The sequence below is a fragment of the Gadus macrocephalus genome, chromosome 13 (assembly GCF_031168955.1).
Source record: "Gadus macrocephalus chromosome 13, ASM3116895v1".
Taxonomy (NCBI): domain Eukaryota; kingdom Metazoa; phylum Chordata; class Actinopteri; order Gadiformes; family Gadidae; genus Gadus; species Gadus macrocephalus.
Genome location: NC_082394.1, coordinates 9,115,927 through 9,138,426, shown reverse-complemented (window position 1 = coordinate 9,138,426; position 22,500 = coordinate 9,115,927). Strand labels below are relative to the sequence as shown.

Here is a 22,500-nt window from a genome sequence, read left to right as displayed (position 1 = left end):
GAGATCTCCTGCTTGGAAACACACCAGCGCCATGTATCATTATCGGCAAACTCCTACAATCAGCCGGCTTTCAACACCGTCCTGTTGGGAGTTTGGTAGCCACCTAGGTAGTCTGTAGGGTTAGTAATGCCAGCGGCAATCCATGGGTGATGAAGACGAGGAGCGATGGGAAGGTGTTTGAGGAGGAGGGGGATAGATAGGCAGGTGTTGTCGATAAGTGGAGGGGGTGAGGAGGGGTTGTGATGGAGAAAGGGATGAAGCGTCCCGTGAGACGGTTATGAGCGGGGGGGCGGAGGGGTTGGAAGGAAGTAGAGTGTGACACAGAGTTCTAGTTCTGGTTCCTAAATAAACGGTCTGATGGCCCGCCCCAGATTCTTCTGAACTAGGCTGAGCTGTCCTGGAAATACACACATGCATACATGCAAGACCGCTTGTACGCACACGCACATGCGCGTACGCCCGTGTGTGCTGCAGACACATGCACATGCACATGCATGCATGTGCACAGACCCACACACACACGCTCGCTCGCTCGCTCACTCACTCACTCACTCACTCACTCACTCACTCACTCACTCACTCACTCACTCACTCACTCACTCACTCACTCACTCACTCACTCACTCACTCACTCACTCACTCACTCACTCACTCACTCACTCACTCACTCACTCACTCACTCACACGAAACCTGATCACACACTATTATGCAACAGCAAGCTTTGCCCAAAGTTTCTGACCCTTTGAGATTTAATGCATTTTATTAAATGAGAAGAATATCAATGTCATGACAAAACCAAACCATGTGTGACCCCGCACGACAGGAGATTAACAGCACTCTGTAATGTCTCGTAAAGTAATTTTTTAAGACACCCTGTGTCTAGGTACAACTATAACTACAACCACCAACAAACGACATCACCAACACCAACACTACTACACCAGCAACACCCACAACAGCAGATCCACCACACTTGCCTCTCTAACATCTGCAACATCTAACCTTTAGCGGGGAAATGTCACGTCGCTAAATGACAGCAGCGCCCGGCAGCTATTCACAGTAGCATAGACCCCCCCTCAGCCCCACTGAGACGAGGGATCATCGGAGGGGGGAGTTAGTTTTGGTTTCAATATTGATTTATACATGCATGATATATGCATATAGCACTTTTCATACACGATGCTGACTCAAAGTGCTTCACATACAATCAATTAGATATTACAATTAAATAGATAAGTAATAGAAAACAAATGGAAAGAAAAAACAAATGTATTGTAGAAAGTGCAATGTATTCAACTTAAAAGTCTTCAGTCTCGTTCTGAAAGTGGGATGAGTCGGGGCAATGTTTAGGCACTAGGCTCCGCTGAACCATAGCTGTCGGCAGCGGATCGCCAGCGTGCTTGGACCATTTATCGTCTATTCGTGATCTTCGTTGATGTCTTGTTTTTTATACCTATAGCAGTATATTGGCAGTTTTTTTAATTATCCATCCCTTAAACCGTGTTTCCAGTATTTTATTTCCACAGACACAATTTCGGATTGGAATGCGATTAGTTGGTATTGAGTTACGCAGAAAGGTCAGCATGAAAGTTGAATATATTTAGGTATGGAGGATGAGGTCATAGGCTGGTCTAACCCAGCTTGGCTCTGAGCTCGGTTGAGCGTTGATCTTGGAGTGTTGTGCCTGGGGCTGGGCCGACACTAGTCTGAGTTCCAATGCTAATCCACCTGTGGTGTGTATGGTGTCTCTAGTCTGTAATCTGTGGTGTGTATCCTGTCATCTGTAGTCTACGGGGGGGGGGGGGGGGGAGTCTGTTTTGTGTAGTCTGTGTTGTGTAGTCTGTCGTCTGTGTTGTGTAGTCTGTAGTCTGTGTTGTGTAGTCTGTAGTCTGCAATCTGTTGTTTGTTGTGTATCCTGTAGTCTATTTGTGTAGTCTATAGTCTACACTGGGTATGTTGTGTTGTGTAGTCTTAAGTCTGTATTGTATAGCATGTATTCTGTATTATGTAGTCTGTGTTTTGTAGTCTGTTGTCTTTAGTCTGTATGATGACGTCTAGTCTGTGGTTTGTTGTCTGTATTACATAGTCTGTAGTCTGTGTTTTGTAATCTGTAGTCTGTATTATGTAGCCTGTTGTCTGAAGGATGTAGTCAAAAGTCTGCAGTCTGTAGTCTGTGGCTTGTAGTCATGTGGTGTGTAGTCTGTAGTGTACAGTCTTGTATCTGAGGTCTGTATGATGTCATCTATAGTCTGTAGTCTGCGCTGTGTAGTCTGTGGTATTTAGTCTGGAGTGTGCAGTCTGTAGTTGTAGTCTGTGGCTTGTAGTCTGTAGTGTTAGTCTGCAGTGTTTATTCTGTGGTGGGCAGTCTGTAGTCTGTGGCGTGTAGTTTGAAGCTTGTGGTCTGTTGTGTGTAGTCTGTGACGTGTATTCCATTGTCTGCGGTGTGTGCAGGGAAGTCTGTGGTGTACAGTCTCCCAGACTCATCTCAGACCGGTGAGTTACTGGTTTCGGAAAGTGATTTGGAGGTGAATGTTATTTTTAACCTTCAAAGGACGTGTTACAGAAGTCATTTAGAGATTCTACCAGAGGAGCTATCAGTCTTCAAGAGAGAAAGTTAGAGAGACGGCAAACGTCAGAGAGAAGAGAAGAGAGAGAGAATGTCTCTATGTGTGTGTGAGTGGGTTTGTGTTTGAGGGTGTGTGTGTGTCTGTGCGTGTGTGTGTGATTGCATGTGTGTATGCATGCTTGTGTGTGTGTGTATTTCTGTGGGTGCAAATGGCTATGTTTGTGTGTGTTTGGGTGTGTGTTTGGTCAGTTATCCATTACCCACTCCCACACGGCCTGTTATCTATATGCTTCATATTATTATGATTAAATCCTTACATGCCTTGTTAATTTCTTACTCTTCTAAACTGCATCCATGTGTATTGTTTTTTCTTTTACCGTCTCCTTATCCTTCTTTCTCTCTCTCCCGCACTCTCTCTTTTGCTCTCTCTGTCGCTCTATCAGAATCCATTCATCTCTCACGCCCTTGGTTGCCCTTCCATCTCTGTCTCTTCCGTACTCCTGTTCACACATCTGGTTTTGTTGTGTGTTTTTGTGTGGTGTGTCTTGTGGATACTGTGTGTGTGTCTAAGAGAACCCGCCCCCCTCCCACACACACACATCCACGAGCACACGCACACGCTCACTCGCACACAGAAATAATGTAACCAAAAACAGACCTATTCCTTTCATTCCTCTTTCAATGCCCTTTCATCTCTCTCTTCCTTTTTCATCCTTTTGTTTTAGTACCTTATTCATCCAGCATTGCATTCCGAAACTGAAGATGTGAGGAATAAAGAGAGGAGAGGAGAGGAGAAGAGAGGAAAAGAGAAGACAAGAGAAGAGAAGAGAGAACGTCGTAATAAAAGTAAAGAAGAAAGGAAAATGGGAAGGGAGGATAGGAAGTGAAGAGATTTGTATGGACGAGAGGGGGAAGGAGGAGCATAGGAGGAGGAAGAGATCAAAAGAGATGAGAGATGGGATGGAGGAGAAAGGAACGCAATGAGGTTTGTGATCAAAGAGGAGGGAGAAATTAGAGAGGCGCACAAACGCACGCACGCACGCACGCACGCACGCACGCACGCACGCACGCACGCACGCGCGCACACACACATTTTGTGTGTGTGTGTGTGTGTGGTAAGTCTCCCCTCCAGTGGGAATCAAACCCACAACCAGCCACAGAGAGGATGTTTGTTATAAACACTAAACATTAAGTATGAATTTATTTAAATAGAAATGTAGAAATGTAACATTTTAATTAATCCTGACATCATAAGAATGTCAATGCATAGCAATATATTCAAAGTTGTGACCTCATAAGGATAGCTTTTAATTTATGTGAATGTTTTCAGAAAGCTGTGACCTCATAAGGATAGTATGACATTTTTCTGAATGCCTGCAGAAAATTGTGACCTCGTAAGGATAGCTTGGAATTTATGTGAACGTGTTCAGAAAGTTGTGGCCTTATAATGATAGAATATAATTGATCTTAATGCATTCAGAAAGTTGTGACATCATAATGACAGTAGCTTATGTGTAGAAATGCAATCAAACTAAGTTTTGATGTTATAAGAATGCTATATATATAATCTATGCTATATATATAAAAATTTGGAAAGTAAAGATCCCATCAGGATATTTGATCATTGATGTAAGCATATTCAAAAAGGTAGGACGTCATAAGTACCATGTCGAATTTAAAAACATGTGTTTAGAAAGCTATGGGATGATAAGAATATCCATAAGGCTATTATATAATTTACATAAATGTATTCCAAAAGTTAAAGACCTGCTGCTCTACATAGTAAAGTTAGGATGTTAATGCGCAGCATGGATTATGAAAACACACGCGTTAGATTACATAATCCCACCAGTGTGTGTCGTTCCAGATATGTGTGTGTGTTTGTGTGTGTGTGTGTGTGTGTGTGTGTGTGTGTGTGTGTGTGTGTGTGTTTATTTTTGTGTGTATGTATGTGTGTGATTATCTTTGTGTGTGTGTGTGTGTGTGTGTGTGTGTGTGTGTGTGTGTGTGTGTGTGGATGTGTGTGTGTTTATCTTGTGTGTGTTTTTGTGTATGTGTGTGTTCATCTTTGTGTGTGTGTATGGGTGTTCATCAGCTCACAACTCTAAATTTGTAGTAGTAGCAGATATAATGACCCATTTCAACATCATTTTTCATCCCTCCATCTGTGTTCTGCGGTTTCTTTCACTCCATCTCTCTCTCTCTATCTCTCTCCCTCTCTCTCTCCCTCTCTCTCTCTCTCTCTCCCCCTCTCTCTTTCTCCCCCCCCCCCCCCCTCTCTCTCTCTCTCTCTTTCAAGCTCTTTCTGTCCATTTCTCTCCATTCAACATCCATAATATATGAAAACATGTACACTAACATCTATACCTCTTTCACCCGCCCTTTCCCCCTCCCATCTTCCCAACCCCCTTTATTTCTTTATCTGTTGTCAGTTTAAATCAACGTTAACCAGGATGATGATGTCACTCGTTGTCCATGACAACCTCAGGTTGCCTGGGCGATGCCCCTGGGTGGTTGGGACAGGTAGCCAGTCAAGGACACGGACAGACTGGAAGGCGCTCTGACCTGACACAGCCCCAAAGCCTGCCCCTGATGCAATTATTAATGTTGGGGATTCATAGGCCGATAAAAAGGCTGAAAGAGACGCAGAGCAGTGCAGATAGAGAGACAGACAGACAGGAAAACGGATAGACAGACAAACCGAAACACAGAGACAGACAGGCACAAAACCAAATGGACAGACAGACTGACCAATAGTCAGACCGATAGACAGACGGACAGGCAGACAGTTACATTATGGCATGATGATCAGTAAAAAAAAATGGAGCAGAAATATAGCGACAGAGAGCGAGAGAAATAGAGAGAGGAGGTCAGACCAGAATAGAGTAACAGAGACAGACAGAGAGAGTAAGGGGGAAAGATAGAAATAGACAATGTTGGATACAGAGGAAGAGTGGGGGAGAAAGAGAGAGGGAAAGAATGGTAGGGTGGCTGTGTGTGTGTGAGAGAGAGAGAGAGAGAGAGAGAGAGAGAGAGAGAGAGAGAGAGAGAGAGAGAGAGAGAGAGAGAGAGAGAGAGAGAGAGAGAGAGAGAGAGAGAGAGAGAGAGAGAGAGAGAGAGAGACATCTACAGGGAAAGGTCATTGCACCTGTGATAAGAGCGGCATGGACAGCCGGCTCACAGCCGGTGCCAAGAATTTGTCAACACAGCACAGGTGTGTCGGGACCACTCATGTGCCCTCAGAGGACCTGGGAAGCGAGCCCAGGGGCCGGGGTAGTCTAGAGGATATTCAGGATATTCACCTCCCACCCTGAAGGTTAGGGATAGGGCATCCTAGAGCAAGATGCCCTATCCCCTCTCTACTTCGTAATGTCTCCATCTGAAATCACTGTTAGTAACTTTGGACACAAACTGTATTTAAATGATAAAGTGATGAGAGATAGAGGGGGGGATGGGGGTAGACATTTAGGGTGGAGTTGGAGGTGGATATTAAGGGGGGAGTTGGAGGGGCAGCTCTGCGGAGATGAGTTGCAGATAAAGGGAGTGATGGAGCAGAGCATATAGGAGAAGGGGAAAAGAAAGAGATGGACTCCAAACTCTGCCTGGCCTGGTTTACCTTTGCATGACACACCCCCATTCCTTCATCCATTTTCTGATTGGCCGGCACGCAAGCCTCTGGCAGCTCAGAGACTACCATCTCCCCCCCCCCCACACACACACACACTCTGTATCTCTGCATGGCTCTCACCCTATGTGTCTCTCTCTCAGTATTTTGGTTGAATTCACTATCTCTCTTTCTTTCTCTCTCCCTATCTCTCTCACTGTTGCTTGCCCTCCTCGCCCCTTCCTGCTCTTCCTACCTCTCCCCCCTCCCGTCTCTCTCTCTCTCTCCCTCTCTCTGGGCGTCCGTCCTGTCACCAGCCCAGCCAGTCAGTGGAGCATCGGCATGGCAACGAAGCGCCGGGCAAGCGACGGAGCACAGAGGGAGCCGAGCAGCAGCGTGCGACGCCACGACGACTAGACGAGTGTTTGGTCTGCGCGGGACGCATCGCACTGGCAACAGATAGCAACCCGCCGCCACCGGCTGCACGCTGCCTGAGACGACACTGACTGGCTCTGTTGGACCCTGCAGCGACGCCGCTACAGCGTCTCCAGGGGGACCTTTATTGGGGAAAGGAGATTGCCTCTGGTGGTCCGTCTCGTGCGTGAGTGTGAATGCTTGTCTTGTGAGTGTTTGTGTTGTGTGTGTGTGTGTGTGTGTGTGATCTGTGCACCCAGTGCACGTGAGGTGACGTTTCAGCACCAGCAACTGAGAGGAGAGCAGCGCCACACTGTCTGGCGGGGGCTGAATGACAGAGCGAGACAGATCGACGAGAGAGAGAGGGAGAGGAAGAGAGAGAAAGAGGGAGGGAGAGACGGGGAGAGAGAGGGGGAGAAGGAAGAGAGGGAGAGAGGAAACGTCAACACTGCTGTCTTTTCAGAAGAGTTACGGAGGAGCGTGAAGACAGAAGGCAGGAGACAACAGAAGAAGAGAGGGAGGGGAAGATCGGCCAGAGGCCAAGGGGGTCAGAACTGGACATCTGAACGGTCCGACAAAACCGGGCATCTGAGCAGGGGACCTTCGCTCATCAGAGCACCTCCTATCCGTGCAGTGATCTTAAACAAACGCTACTTGTGATCTTCACTTGGGGGGTTCTGTTCCTCCCTTGTCTCAACGCACCATCCCGTCCCTCCCACACCGGACTCTACCCGGGGGTCCTGTCCCTGGTGGCCACCTTCACTGCTGCGTACGGCCCAGTGCGCTACTCTCTCCTCCACTCTTTTTCCCCCCGTCCCCGTGCCGTGGGGGGGGACCTGACCGCCGGTCAAGACGCCGCGCGCCGTACTCCGAGTGAAGAATGCCCCGGCGCGGCTGGCCAAGCCGGCCGACCCGGGCCCGCCCCCGGGCGCCGGGCTGTACATGGAGCGCTCCCAGAGCCGCATCAGCCTCTCCGCCTCCTTCGAGGCGCTCGCCATCTACTTCCCCTGCATGAACTCCTTTGACGAGGACGACGGAGGTGAGCGCACACCCACGCACGCACACATACACACACGCACGCACACACACACACACACACGCACATACACACACACACCCGTATGCACGCACGCACGCAGATGCGCTCGCACCCCGCACCCCCCCCCCCCCCCCCCTGCGCATGTACGCGCGCACACACACGCGCATGCACGCACGTACGTACGCAAACTCGCACAAATGCACACGCACGCACAAACACACGCACACACACACACACACACACACACACACACACACACACACACACACACACACACACACACACACACACACACACACACACACACATGCACACAGAGATGAACAAACATAGATGCCGTTGTCCGTACAAATGTAGGTGCGCAAGCAAACATGAGTGTGCACGCACAATCATCAAAGAGAACACGAACACACATGTGTGCCGCTACTGATTGAGAGGTAAGAAGGTGTGTGTGTGTGTCCAGTTATTTAGCGAAAGTGAGTGTGAAGGCTTCATTGATCTGCTCTGAGAGACAGCTGGGGTTAGAGACCTCTCTCTCTTCTGGTTTCTCTCTCTCCTCTGGTCTCTCTAGTCTCTCTGTTCTCCTGAGGTCTCTGGTCTCTCTGGCCTCTTGTCCCTCTGGTCTCTAGTCTCTGGTATGGTCTCTTCAAGTCTCTTCAGGTCTCCTCTGGTCTCTACTCTCTGGTATGGTATATTCTGGACTCTGGTCTACTCATGTGTCCTCTGGTCTCATATGGTCTATAGTCTCTGGGGGACTCTGGTCTCTACTCTCTGGTCTGGTCTCTTATGGTCTCTGCCTACTCAGGTGTCCTCTGGTCTCATCTGGTCTGTAGTCTCTTCGGGACTCTGGTCTCTCCTCTCCTCTGGTCTCCTCTGGTCTTTTCATGCCTTTAGTCTCTGAATTCTTCTGGTTTCTGGTCTCTAGTCTCTGTGGTACTCTGGTCTCAGGTCCCCTTTGGTCTCTAGTCTATGATCTGGTCTCTTCAAGTCTCCTTTGGTCTCTAGTCTCTGGACTCGTCTGGTTTCTGCCCTCCTCTTGTCTCTTCTGGTCTTTGTATTCTCTGGTTTCTTCTGGTCTTCAGTCTCCTCTCGTCTCTCTTTCTCCTCTGGTCCCTGGTCTTGAGGTGTGAGTGAATTTGCTTTCACTTGGTTACTCATATAGATGTCATCATTCAGATAGATGCCAGAAAGCATGGCAACAGGTTATGCTGTGGAAATTTGGGATCGAAACCAGAACAGCTGGGTTTTTAAACACTATCTCTGACCCTCTTAGCAAATTAAGTCCAACACATGTTCTCAAGACACACCTGCGATTGTTCTGACGTGTGTGTGTGTGTGTGTGTGTGTGTGTGTGTGTGTGTGTGTGTGTGTGTGTGTGTGTGTGTGTGTGTGTGTGTGTGTGTGTGTGTGTGTGTGTGTGTGATTGAAAGTGTGCAATCATGTCAGAGTGTTAGTAATTGCATTGGCAGCAGGGTTTATAATGAGTGGAAAGGCAATTCATTGCAGCTACGTACGCCACAACCTGCGTGCATGCACTCTGGCCTACCGTATCTCCCTTTCCTTTTCTAGTGTTCTGCTGGCATTTTGATAGCATTACGCTAGCATTTTGGTGGCTTTCTGCTGGCATTTTGATAGCATTACGCTCGCATTTTGTAGTCGTTCTGATAACGTTTTGATAGTGTTTGGCTAGCATTTTGAGCTCATGTCTCTGATGTTCTGCTTATGCTGTCTTATATGATAACGTGTAACATTTCCTACCTTCAGTAATGCAGATGGATACACATTTGATAATCTTGGCTTGTTGTATATAAAGTGCAAGATCAATTCGGGATGTTCACAATTTCGGCATCTGTCCTGTGCATTCCTGTCGGGAAGTGTGTGTCTTAAACGAACATGCTTTGGAAGTCATCTTTGTGTGTGCGTGTGTGTATGTGTGTCGGTGTAGGTTTCGGTGTGTTGGTGTGTGTGAGGGTAAGATCTGTGTTTGGGTTTGTATGATGTGTGCGTGTGTGTGTGTGTGTGTGTGTGTGTGTGTGGTATAGTGTCAGTGTCCTAATGTGATTGGTTGCAGGATCAACTCTTTCATCTGGCAGAGCATGGGATGATGTCATCAATTCGTCTGACCTGCTTACCTGTGGACTCTACTGACCTATCTGGTCTCTGATTGGATTAACACTGACCTCTCTGACCTCCGATTGGATTTAACCGAATGTCCATGAGATTATAGTTTGGAGACCAGTATCAGATGGAGTCTAGTGGTTAGCCATGAAAGGGATTAGTGGTACAGTGCAGGTACTAGCACACACGCACACACACACACACACACACACACACACACACACACACACACACACACACACACACGCACACGCACAAAAACTCCCATGCAAACACACACTTTTTGTAATTAGTCTGCACATATCCTTGGGGTTTCTGTGTGTGTGTGTGTGTGTGTGTGTGTGTGTGTGTGTGTGTGTGTGTGTGTGTGTGTGTGTGTGTGTGTGTGAGTGTGAGTGAGTGTGTGTGGTTCCAGCAGGGTTAGCCAGTCAAATGATATGGCAATACAGCAGGTGATTGTTTCTAACTGCAGTTAAATGGGTTCCTGATTGCAGGTTAATCTATCAGTTGCCTTGGGAAAGAGCCTCTTCTCTCCCTCCTTGTCTTCTCTCTCACTCTCTTTCTCTCTCAATCTCTATGTCTGTCTCTCCCATTCTCTCTTTCCCATTATCTCTCTCTCTCTCTCTCTCTCTCTCTCTCTCTCTCTCTCTCTCTCTCTCTCTCTCTCTCTCTCTCTCTCTCTCTCTTTCTCTCTTTCTCTGTGTCTCTCTCTGGTCTCTCTTTGTCTCTTGCTCTTTTCTTCAGTAGATCGCTGTTGTATTCAAGGTTATAGATAGTATGATGATGGGTTAGAATACGATTCTTGACCTGTGTTCTTGCTGCATTATGAGGAAATATTTACTGCCGCTACATGCTAGACAGTCTCCTCATGCCGACACAGAGCACTATTTAGTGAGCTGCTGGCTCTCCTCTGTATTATTTGGAGCAGTATTTAGCAAGCTGCTGGCTCTCCTCGGCATTACATGGAGCACTATTTATGAAGCTGCCCTTTCTCCTCTGTATCACATGGGGCAGTTTACAGCAAGCTGCAAGATATCCTCAATATGACATGTAACACTTTTTAGCAAGCTGCCACATCTCCTCTGTACTACATACAGCAGTTTATAAGAGAGAGAGAGAGAGAGAGAGAGAGAGAGAGAGAGAGAGAGAGAGAGAGAGAGAGAGAGAGAGACGGAGAGAGACGGAGAGAGAGAGAGAGACGGAGAGAGGCGGAGAGAGAGAGAGACGGAGAGAGAGAGAGACGGAGAGAGAGAGAGACAGACAGACAGACAGAACCTTGAGTGACAGCAGACCTTGTCAGCTGGATACACACACTACCGGCATGAGACAAGCTACCTGGAGAAGTCTTATTCCATCTCCCCCATTCGTGGACTCATCCCTTTTCTGTCATTTGGGTAACCTTTATTTACACCAGCAGAGGTCCAAAAGCACCCGGGCCAAGACAAACAGCTATTACATATAAGATACATTTTATTTTATTATGGTAAAGGGATCCCCATCAGCTTTATAGGAAATGATATGCAACACAAAAATAACCATCTTACAAAGCTACACATGAGCAGTGACAAGTTAAGAAAACTCAATATACTAGGTGGAAGAGATACATTAGTGATTTAACTACGGGAGCCTTTTAGGACATTAAGCAAAACATTGAGGACATTCTGATGATGATAACCTCTGTGGTGAAATATATGGTCACTAGGAGAGGAGAGAAAGGAGGAGAGGAGAGGGAGGAGAGAGAGGAGGAGAGGAGGAGAGGAGAGGAGAGGGAGGAGAGAGAGGAGGAGAGGAGGAGAGGAGAGGGAGGAGAGGAGGAGGAGAGGAGAGGGAGGAGAGGGAGGAGAGGAGAGGGAGGAGAGAGAGGAGGAGAGAGAGGAGGAGAGGAGGAGAGGGAGGAGAGGGAGGAGAGAGAGGAGGAGAGGAGAGGGAGGAGAGGGAGGAGGAGAGGAGAGGGAGGAGAGGGAGGAGAGAGAGGAGGAGAGGAGAGGGAGGAGAGAGAGGAGGAGAGGAGAGGGAGGAGAGGGAGGAGAGAGAGGAGGAGAGGAGGAGAGAGAGTAGGAGAGGAGGAGAGAGAGGAGGAGAGGAGAGAGAGGAGGAGAGAGAGGAGGAGAGGAGAGGGAGGAGAGAGAGGAGGAGAGGAGAAAATGGATGGTGAGAAATAGGGGATGAAGCTCAAAACAGGTGAAGTGAAGAGGAGGAGAGGAGAGCGCAGGAGAAGAGACGAGGAGGGAGGAGAACGGAGGAGAGGAGGAAGCAAAAGAGAGGAGAGGAGGAAAGAGAGGAGTGGAGAAGGGAGAAAATGAGGTGATTGGGGAGAAGGGCACAGGAAAGGAAATGAGAGCAGAGGATAGGAGACATTAGGAGAGGAAGGGAAGGGAATGGTGGAACACTACATAATGCCTCTGAAGAGAGACGGCGACCCAGAAAAGTTGCCGATGAAGAAAAAACTGCCATGAAAGGTTTATACCAAGAGGAGGAGAGGGGAGGAGAGGTAGATAGAGGTGGAGGACAGAGAGGGAGGAGAGGCATAAAGAGGTGGGAGAGAGTGGGGGAGGAGAGCTTTGAAAAAGGGAGCAGGGGTAAAGAGGAGAGGAGGGTGAGGTAGAGAGAGGAGGTGAGGAGAGGTAGAGAGAGGGAGGAGAGGAGAGGTGAGGAAAAGAGAAGAGGCAAGGAGTGGTAGCCAAGAGAGAAAAGGTTTGGTTTATGAGAGAAGAGAAGAGAGAGGAGAGACAAGAAGAGAAGAGGGGAGAGGGGAGGAGTAGTGGGGGTGAGGTGTGGCGACTTACAGAGGACAGCAGGAATCTATTTGTTACGTTACGCAAAAGCAGCTAATGGTCCGTATAAATCACTATCTCATTCACCCTGTAGGGATGATCGGTGAGAGAATGTCCTTCGATTTAAACACAACGCAATGCATGGACGGGAGGTAGGAGAGAAGGAAGGAAAGATACAAAGCCGGGCAGATCATTAAGGGAGGGATGGAGGAGTTTGAGAGGGAAAACAGCAGAAGGGTCCCTGGGGACGAGAGTGAGCATTTCTCCGGAGGGCTTGCAGATGCAGGGGCTTCTGGGTAAATGTCAGCCCCAGTACAGCGCTATAGTTCCTTTACACACTAACATGCATGCCTTTAAACCGGCAACCGCATAGGGAATCACGTACCAGCTCTCATCCAGCTGTAATCCAGTCCGGTTTCGCCATTTCCTCATTCCCTCAGTTATCTGGTTCTCTCTCTCTCTCTCTCTCTCTCTCTCTCTCTCTCTCTCTCTCTCTCTCTCTCTCTCTCTCTCTCTCTCTCTCTCCTGTTGTCTCCACTGCTACCAATTATCCCCAGCTGTTTCCCATCTGTAATTAAGCACTGGGTTTATAAGACCCTTGCTTGTTGATCACCGCCAGACCGGCTTGTTGCTCCACCGAATGGCGCCACACTAGTGGCTTTACCTGTATCTCCATGTTTGCTGCAGTCGGCTGGATTATTATTATTTTTGCTTAAGATGGTTCCTAAATGACTAAAGGACCCAGAAGTGTTTAAGTGGCAGCCATGAGAAGCAAAGGAGACACTATCTCCTTTAGCGAAGGGCACACTGGACCCTCCTTTAAGAAAGAAATGGAGCTAATGCCGTCCCAAAATTCCTTTCAGTAGGAATATTTAAAACAACGCACCATTTGTCCATCCGTGAAAAAGAACGATCGGATTGTACAGGAGTGTGAGCGTGAGCAACCATTATCAATGTGACAACTTTTATTTCCTTTTTATGACTATATTCTTTTTAATTTAAATTCCAACATTGGTGATAAAGTATAAATTGGACCGGGTTGACCACGTTTATATAGCCTGGGTGAAACAGCACGGTTAGAACGCAGGTGGAAAACATCTTAAGATGCCTTTTTAGTAGTCCATCTCAGAACATGGTAGTTTCACCACGACAGAAACTAACATGTTCTGAAAGTCTGCTCTTAAGTCTTTATGAATTCTCCGTCACATCTTTCCTTCACCTCATAACGTTTTCTGTTGCGGTCAAGGAAAAGAGGTTAGGAATGGACATAGGACTGAACTATCTGGACTATCCGACTGCAATCAAGGTCTTCTAGTAAAAAAAGCGGCACGTATCTGATCTTCCAATTGGACGTATTGTATTAGGTTATCAAGAGAGATGGAGTGCAGTGTGCAAAGGGAACAGGAAGGTTCCCCTTCTGGTTAAGGGTACCTGAGCATTGCAATGCCCCTGATGAGCTGGTGGTTGGCTGTCATGGTTGACACAGCTCTCTGTGGTTGAACATGTGTGTGTGATTCAATGTTAATGTGTGTTTGTGATGTGTGTCTGTGACTCAGTGAATGTGTGTGTGTGTTTGAGTTTAAGTGAATGTGTGAGTGAATGTGGGAATTTAAGGACATTACTTGAGTGGCCGACATGAAGTGGCCGCGGTGGTACGACAAGGGCTGTATGATTAGTCTGTTTGCCTTGTGGATCTCTCATTGCACTGTTACCGGTTCCTCCGGATGCTGAAGACCCAACTTCTCTCTGTTTTGTTCTGAACAAGCATGAACCAAGAACCACAAGTTTCCTGGTGTATCAGTACTACCAATGTTACGGTGGACTGTAAACCTACCTCCACTAGTACAGTTCAATGTCCGGACAAGAGCCAAGGGCAGGAAGACAATTTGAGAAACAGTGAAAATATATATGAGTTTAGGAGTCCCAACTTCTCCTAGAGACGAGGTGTTATGACCAGAAGAGGAGACAGACGCCCGCTCGTCTGCCTGAGGAAGCGTCTCTAAGACGTCCACACAGATAGACATAATCCCTCCTAAACGCCAGTCTCTGACTCCTCTCGGGCAAATCAGAACCCACTGCTATTGTGGGCACACAGTTTGATTGAAGGGGGTTTCTGTTCTGTGTTTATGTGTTAATGTGCTTTAGCACCTCTCCTTGAGCGAAACCCCGGCCGCCTCTCGGCGGAGACGGAAGACTGTCACATAACACGGGAGCGCGTTGCAGATGAAGGCATCGCATTAAGGGACAAGGGAGAATTGCTTCACCCTCACGCCTTTTCCGTCGCCTCGCTCTCGCGTTTCATCTGTGTTTATTTGTCTTGATCTCTTTCGTTTGAATCCATCTTCTCAGTTCCATTCTTCCCCACCATCTGCAGAAAACACAGAAAAACAAACATCCAGTCCATCATCCTTTTTATTTTTCTCGGCCATGGGCGCTTCTTCTTTTCCTCTCCCATTATCTCCCATTCTCTTCATCTCTTCTCTCCTCTCCTCTCTTCAGCTCCTTTCTTCTCCTCTATACTCCTTGTCCTCGCCTCCTCTGTTCTCGGTTCTTCTTTTGAAGGTTGCTGTAAGGGGGTCTGTGACCTTCATGTACAAACATTAGCGTTTGTTCTGTTCAAACAGTGTGTGTGTGTGTGTGTGCATGCTTTGTGTGAGTAACAGCTGTGGATGTGTAGATTAATTGCTCCCCCTCAATAGTACACCACGCGGCCACCTGTAGGCATCCCAGAGTAGGATGACCTAATCCCTACCTGCTCCTTAATGACTTACTTAGGCCCCGTTTACACAAAGGTAAAAAGGCAGATATTTCCACGCGGTTTGGCCTCTCATTTACACGAAGACGCCGTTTTTATCGCAGAAAACGATCATTCCTAAAAACTCTGGCTAAAGTGGAGATTTCTGAAAACGCCGGTTATGTGTTGTTGTGTCAACGGGGAGAAACAGGTTTTTGGGTTCTGAAGCGTCACATTATGCGCCAGGAAATGCTTAACATCATATGAGCGCCCTATGTTTACAGTTTGTTTGTTACAGGAAGACGCTCATGTTATTCGTTGTTGTTGATTCTGAGGATTCTGATTGGCTTGCATGGCTTTATCCTTCTCCCTACACTGCCGCCCATAGGTTTGGCATAGTTATAATGGCGCTCGACGGCGTATTTATGCGTTTTGATGTAAACTACAACTTTTTTGAAAACGATGTTGTGTGCACAATGTATTTTTTGAAAACGGAGGGGGGGAAATATTCGTTTCTATAAATACCCTGCTGCGTATAAACGTGGCCTTAATGACCTAGTCTTCGGCTTTACTGGCCAAGTTTGTGTAAACAAAGAAGGCATACAGCTAAAACAAGGACCACAAAGCTAAACAAAGGAAACATGAACATCAATCTATTATGTACAGATATAAATATGTAACAAAGACGTCTATATATGTAAGGTATATACGGTTGTGCAGTGTGTGTGTGTGGTTGAAGGGAGGTTTAAACAGCCTTACCTGGCTTTAGTCGGACTGATTCGACTCTGGCGCTGAATGAGGCTGCACACCTGTGGTGCATTGTGCAATCAATGCACACACGATAAAGCACCCATCACCCCGCACAGCCAAGGAGAGCTCTGGCCGGGCAACCTGCGCTGTGTGTAATACTGCTGAATCAATCTGTGTCCTGGTGTCGGGGGCGCCAAGCAAAGCCACCTGGCAGGCGCGTGGCAAGGGAAGTATGCTGCAAAGGTGTATGTACATATATATAAAACAGTGACGTTTGTTACAATGGTGCAGAGCGAGCAGATGCTGGAAAAAAATATGGAATGATTGACAGCTTACTTTATTACTTTTTATGTGCTCAAAAAAAATGTAAACTACAAACGTATCGTTTAGATCGAGTAGGTAGTACGGTAGGTTTAGTGTTACAGGTTTGTTGCATCAGGACTGTGACGTGCAGTGTAGGACTCATTAAAGTGAGTCAGAAGGACCGGCCTGCAGGAGGAAGCTGTGCTTGGGTCTGGTGGATTTTGCCCACATTGCTCTGAAGCGCCTACCAGCGCAGGAGAGTATGATGTGTCTACAGTGCTCTTCCCTGACACTGGAAGTGTATAAGTCCTGCATGGTGGGCAACTTACCACTGTAAGTTGCTCTGGATACAGGAAACCCAATGCTTGGTACAGTACCCAACACCTTTTGATGTACCTAACTGTTTATAGTCCAATACATATCATTGATATTATCTCAAAATGAACCTTTGTTTAACTGCTGTGAGCTGGGATTGATGTGTGAATAAGATTGACAGGTAATTGGATGCAACTGACAAGGAACTGGGACTAAATCTTGATTTTACACGGGGGTCTCTGAATAACCAGCACGGCTACAGTGGTTTGGCGAGGTATTTGTGCCGGTCCTGACGTCTGTTTTGTGTTCTATGAGAAGAGTGGGGGAGATGTGTGAAAACTTCCAGCAATGGTGTTAACGCTTTTTATTTCTGTCTTAAAGGACAGTGTCGCTCTGAGTGTTCTGTAACCATCATCACAACACAAAAGCTTCACGAAACCTTCCATTACCAATATCATTTGTCAAAATCACTTTATTTGACCTGAGAGCATTTTGCCTGAACGTGCCTGCCAAGAATATAAAATATGGCAATGTAGCACTTCAGACTTTTTGGCAAGACGCTTTGTAAAGTACTTGTGGGTACAAATGTTGCTTCTTATTATTCCTTCTTGCAGCGGAAGCTCTCTCAAAATATACGTTTTGAATCGACCCAACAGATACAAAAGGACTATGGCATGTTAAAGGCTGCTAAAATAATAAGGTTGGTTACAGAACTTTGAATAATGATGATATGAACTTGAATCAGCGTAGCTCTGCTTGATTGTCTTGTGGAACTATGACATAACACCGGAACACATGTAAACACACTTCAAAGGCTTCATGGCCCAATTATGGTGATAATTTATGGCGCAAACAAAAAGCATGTGACTCCTTGCTTTCACACAAAGTCAAAACAACAGCAATGAGTACCCCAGTTTCTCCAGCTTTTGGACCTCATATATGATTGGTTCCCACATTGGATGGAGAGGGTTGTGTTTGCTGCAGTGGTGATTAAATGAATGTGCTAGTGTATGCAACTGTAGAAGCAATGGGAACTTTCTGTCTGAATGTATGGGGGGGAGGCACTAATGGATATTGTAGAGCCCTGAACAGTCGGAGCTGAAACAGCAGATACAGCAGAAGAAGCGCTTCACAGCTTGTAACACCTTCTGCATAACGTCCCATCTGGCAAGATGTGCAGTGTTTACAATTGCGTTTAAATACTGAGTAAGTACTACTGTCCTGCACTGCTGTACTGCACTGCTGTTGGTTTTGCCATAGAGGAAGTATTGATTGTTTTATTTTTAAATTCAGGTAATACATTCTATGTCCAATCGAAGCAGTTTCCCTCCAATTTAAGATATTCTTCTTGATATACACTTATATCCACACATTCAGTACATTTAGTAAGGAACTTTACCAACCAATACTTTTTTAGCAAACATTATCATCTTATGTAACAGAATACATTCATTTATTTTTTGTCACAAAAAAATACAGGAAAATCCTGTATGTCACATACAGGAATTGTTTTAACTGTGGTGCTGATGCTGCTGTCGTTTCTAATCAGAATGACCACCAGACCGTTTGTGAAATGTAGAACATCAGCACTTGGCTAATGCTAGACTAATGCTAGACTAATGCTAGGCTAATGCTAGGCTAATACAATGAACATCTGAAGTACAACCAGCTGTGAAACGGTCGGATTCTGGTGTGCTCTGATGAACGATTTCAACAGCTACAGCTCAACTCTAAACAAAGAGACAACCTCCATTTTGGTTCATTGTTCTTGTAACAGCCATGGTAAGAAGTCTTGTTGCAATAAAGACGTCTTTGTTGCAATAAAGACGTCTTTCTGTTAAAAATGCCAAGGCCTTTTTAATAGACGATGAACTCGTCCACATTACAATGCTGAAATATGTGTGTTTGTGTTTCAAATCTTTTATTTTGCTTTCTGTCACTCTGTAATCGCTCGCTCCGGCTGCATGAGTTTGATTACATGCAGAGAGCTATTTAACATCCTGACATACATAGGACATTTCATACATACCGTTTCATTTGTTTCAACTAACATAATTAGTAATATACTGCACAGTATTTTCTGTTATTATGGACCCGGTATCTGCTAGGCCCAGATCTCTGGGTCTATTTCTACTCATCGCTCAGTTAATAAAGCTAAATTCTCCTCGTATCTTAGGGGTGACCTCGTGAGGAGGACCCAGACAGTATCCCCATAAGCAAGTGATGTTCAGACGGCGGCGTCGGTTTGACCCCATTATGAGACCATTATGAGGGCTCACACACACACACCCCTTCCTGATCAGCACCACCTTGTGAGGACAAGGGCGTAGTCCTCACAAGGTGGTGGTGGAGAGTGGTGCGGACACAGTCCGGGCGTCGCTGTAACTAATGATCACCTGAGGCTGAGTCCGTTGAATGAGCCCTCAGAACGGGCTCACGTGGGGTAACGGCCTGTTTATCTCCACAGTACGGGCCATAGGTGGGGATGTATAGGCAGTTAGACTGATGTAAGACAGGTGCACCATGTGTGACAATCGGAGGACCAGAGAGGTTTCAAACCAGCCATAACCTCCAACAACCCTGCGATGAATCAAAGAGCTTACCCTGAATCCCCCTCTTAAGATGATCAATGTCTTCTCGCCCCTCCTCCTCTTCCCTCCTCCTCTTTCCAGCCCGTCTTCTCTTCTCCTCTCCTTCTCTATCCTTGGATTAGGTGCTATCTTATCTGCTCATATTTGATGGTATTATCTTTCCAAATAGAACAATACCCAAAATGCAACATTTCCTAATGTGCCATAGCCATGCTTTGTTGTTGCTGCACTCAAGGTTTCAAGGCTCCAGGCAAACCATTCTTGGTTCTTTATGGTGGATTTTCCGCGATCCGCCATCCAATCCTCAATGACCACATCCTGGTGTAGTTTTTAGAAAATATGCCCCCTAGCCCCTTACTGTGCCCAACGACATGTATCTTACTCCACTGTGGATGAAAGCGTGCAAATGGTACATAGGCAACTAACTGGGCTGTGTGATGGTTCTCCGCCCTGCTCTGTGAATCCTAATCAGGTTTTCATCTCAACCCATTCAGTCCTGACCGAGCTGATGAACACACCTGGGACAGAGAGGCAACCAACAATCAATGCAATCTGTGTGTGTGTGTGTGTGTGTGTGTGTGTGTGTGTGTGTGTGTGTGTGGACCTACTGGACCTAATGAGGTTATCGGTTGTTAATCAAGCGCTGATGAATTAAGAGTTTTATGACATCACCGGGCGATCAATGATGTGATAAAGCAGTGGGGTGTCTGCTGAACACCTGATCAATGTTTCTGAGTGATCACTGCGCTAGGTTAGCTACATTGTTCACCATGTATCAATGTACGCTCTGGCTTGGATTACCCTAGGGGGCGCTGGTGAGCAGTCATGCACAAACCAAACTAATGGCCTCTGATGGAGCATTTACAGCTATATAAAATATTATACGTTAAAGGTTACATCAAGATAGTTACCGTAAGTTCAAATAAGAAAATAAAAGTTAAGATAAATTAAGACAAATTTAATATATAGTAAGATAAAATATTGAGAAAGTTAATCAAGGACAAACTTTGTTTATCCAGGTGGGACATTTGGGCATCACAGCAGTGCATAATTATGGGACAATAAAAAAACTAAACTCTTGTTCCTACTTCAAAAAACCCAAACCCAAAGTACACACACACACACAGACAGGCACACACACGGTTGTGACAATGGGTGACAATGTTGGTTGCTGGTGTCAAACTCACTGTTATCAAGCTCCAAGGAGACAGATGTGAGGCCAGATGAGAGACCATTCAGAACCACGAACACACATACCCAGACAATCACAACAGCAACACACCAACACACAGTGAATGGGAGGGTAAGAGACGAGGAGGAGGAGGAGGAGGAGGAGGAGGGGGGGGGGAGAGGACAGTGAGGGATGGGAGGACAAAGGAAGGTACAGCATGGGATGTAGGTCTTGTGACCACAAAGCAATCCTCGACCTGGGCTCGGGATTGCGTCCTGACCCTACCCACCATGCTCTGGGCCTCGTGATGGGCCTCCTCTAAAACATGGAGGGAAAGCTTGGGGGAGGGAGGGAGGGAGGAGGAACAGATGAAAGAAGTAGGGAGGGAGGGAGTGAGGGAGGGAGGGAGGGAGAGAGGGAGGGAGGGAGGGAGGGAGGGAGGGAGGGGAGAGAGGGGAAGATAGAGCAAGGGAGGAGAAAGGGAGAGGGAGAGAGGAGCGTGAAAGAGGGACAAGTGAGAGGGAGGAATAATGGAGGAGTAATGTCCTCCATTGGTTTGAAGCCTCAACCCAGATCCGGCCCATCGTCCCGGTCCCTGTGGAGACCTGGAAATAGATCTGTTCTGGGTCACCGCTCAGAACTCACTCCATCACAGGGAGAGTGCGGTGCGTGCGCGTGTGTGTTTGTGTGTGGGGGTTGGTGTGTCTGGGTGTGTGCCAGTGTATGCACACATGTGTCTGGACGTGTGTATGTGCGTGTGTGTGTGTGTGTGTCTGTGTGTTTGTCTGTGTGTGTGTGTGTGACATGATAGGACACGTTAAGATGGAGAGTCAAATAAGGGGGGCGTCGCCGTCTATTTGAAGAACGCTGCTCTCCAGATCCCCCTGTCGCCCCTTCATCCCTCTCCCCACGTGGTAACGCTCGCAGTCGATGGATCTTACGTTCTGTTGCTTACGGACGTCATGTTTTGATATACTTACCGTTGATCATGTGATTTCGGCTGTTGATGGGACACAACTCAGAGTGCAGCGTCTGAATGTGGGCCTGATTAAAAAATTCGGAAGACGTTTTAATCATACTCTCTCTTTCTGTCTCTCTTGCTCTCTTTCCCTCTCTCTTTCCATCCCCCTCTTATTCTATCACTACCTCTACACTTTCCTTTAATCCTTTTAACTCTCTGTCTCCCCCCCTACCTATATTTAACCATCCTTTATTCTGCTCTCATCCTTTTATTTTATTTTATCCTATCCTCTCGTTCCGCTCCTCCTCCACTCCACTCCACCTATTCTCTCCTCTCCTCCACCCGTCTCCTCTCATCTTTCCTTGCCTCTTCTCCCCACTACCCTCCCTTTTTCTCCTCTCGCTTCTCTCCTCCTCCACTCTGCACCTCTCCTCTCCTCTCCTCCTCCCCTCTCCTCCCCTCTGCACCTCTTTACCCCTCTCCTCCTCCCCTCTCCTCCTCCCCTCTCCTCCCCTCTGCACCTCTTTACCCCTCTCCTCCTCCCCTCTCCTCCTCCCCTCTGCTCTGCTCTCCTCTCCTCTCCACCTCTCCTCTCCTCTCCTCTCCTCTCCTCTCCTCTCCTCTCCTCCTCCTTCTCCTCCTCTCTGCTCTCTTCCCGTCTCCTCTCCACCTCCCCACCTCTCCTCCCCTCTCCTCCTCTCCTCTCCCCTCCTCTCCTCCCCAGTGGATACGGAGGGCCGGCGGCTGAAGGGGGGGATCCAGCGGAGCACGGAGACCGGCCTGGCGGTGGAGATGCCCAGCCGCACCCTACGCCAGGCCAGCCACGAGTCCATCGAGGACAGCATGAACAGCTACGGCTCCGAGGGCAAGTGAGTAGCCAACCACTGTCCCCTCAGAGAGAGAGAGAGAGAGAGAGAGAGAGAGAGAGAGAGAGATGCGTGTATTTATTTAGGAAGGATACATAATTTATAAACCTTTGTTTGTTTAACTCAGCAAAAAAAAAGTCTTGTGGTGTGAAACAAGGAGAAAGATGAATGTGTGTTTCATTGTGTGTGCATCATGCAGTCATATTTCATAAGCCCCAGCTGTGTTCACATCTGTGACACACAAGAAAAAATGCATGTGAGTACAGGAGAGCACGCCGGTCTGTTTACAAGGG

At 47.1% G+C, this 22,500-nt stretch overlaps 1 protein-coding gene across 1 annotated transcript; it reads left to right on the top strand.

The window, feature by feature from the left end:
• Positions 1 to 6,284: 6,284 nt before the first annotated feature.
• Positions 6,285 to 22,237, top strand: rims4 (regulating synaptic membrane exocytosis 4). Its single transcript, XM_060069314.1, has 2 exons — positions 6,285 to 7,624; positions 22,066 to 22,237. Exons 1-2 carry the CDS (start codon positions 7,528 to 7,530, stop codon positions 22,212 to 22,214), a joined length of 246 nt encoding a protein of 81 aa, XP_059925297.1. The 5' UTR covers positions 6,285 to 7,527; the 3' UTR covers positions 22,215 to 22,237.
• The last annotated feature ends 263 nt before the right edge of the window (positions 22,238 to 22,500 follow it).

Coding starts and splice junctions, on each gene's coding strand:
- rims4 (XM_060069314.1), top strand. CDS start 7,528: ATGGAGCGCTCCCAGAGCCGCATCAGCCTCTCCGCCTCCTTCGAGGCG. Junction 7,625..22,065: donor CTTTGACGAGGACGACGGAG/GTGAGCGCACAC, acceptor TCTCCTCCCCAG/TGGATACGGAGGGCCGGCGG.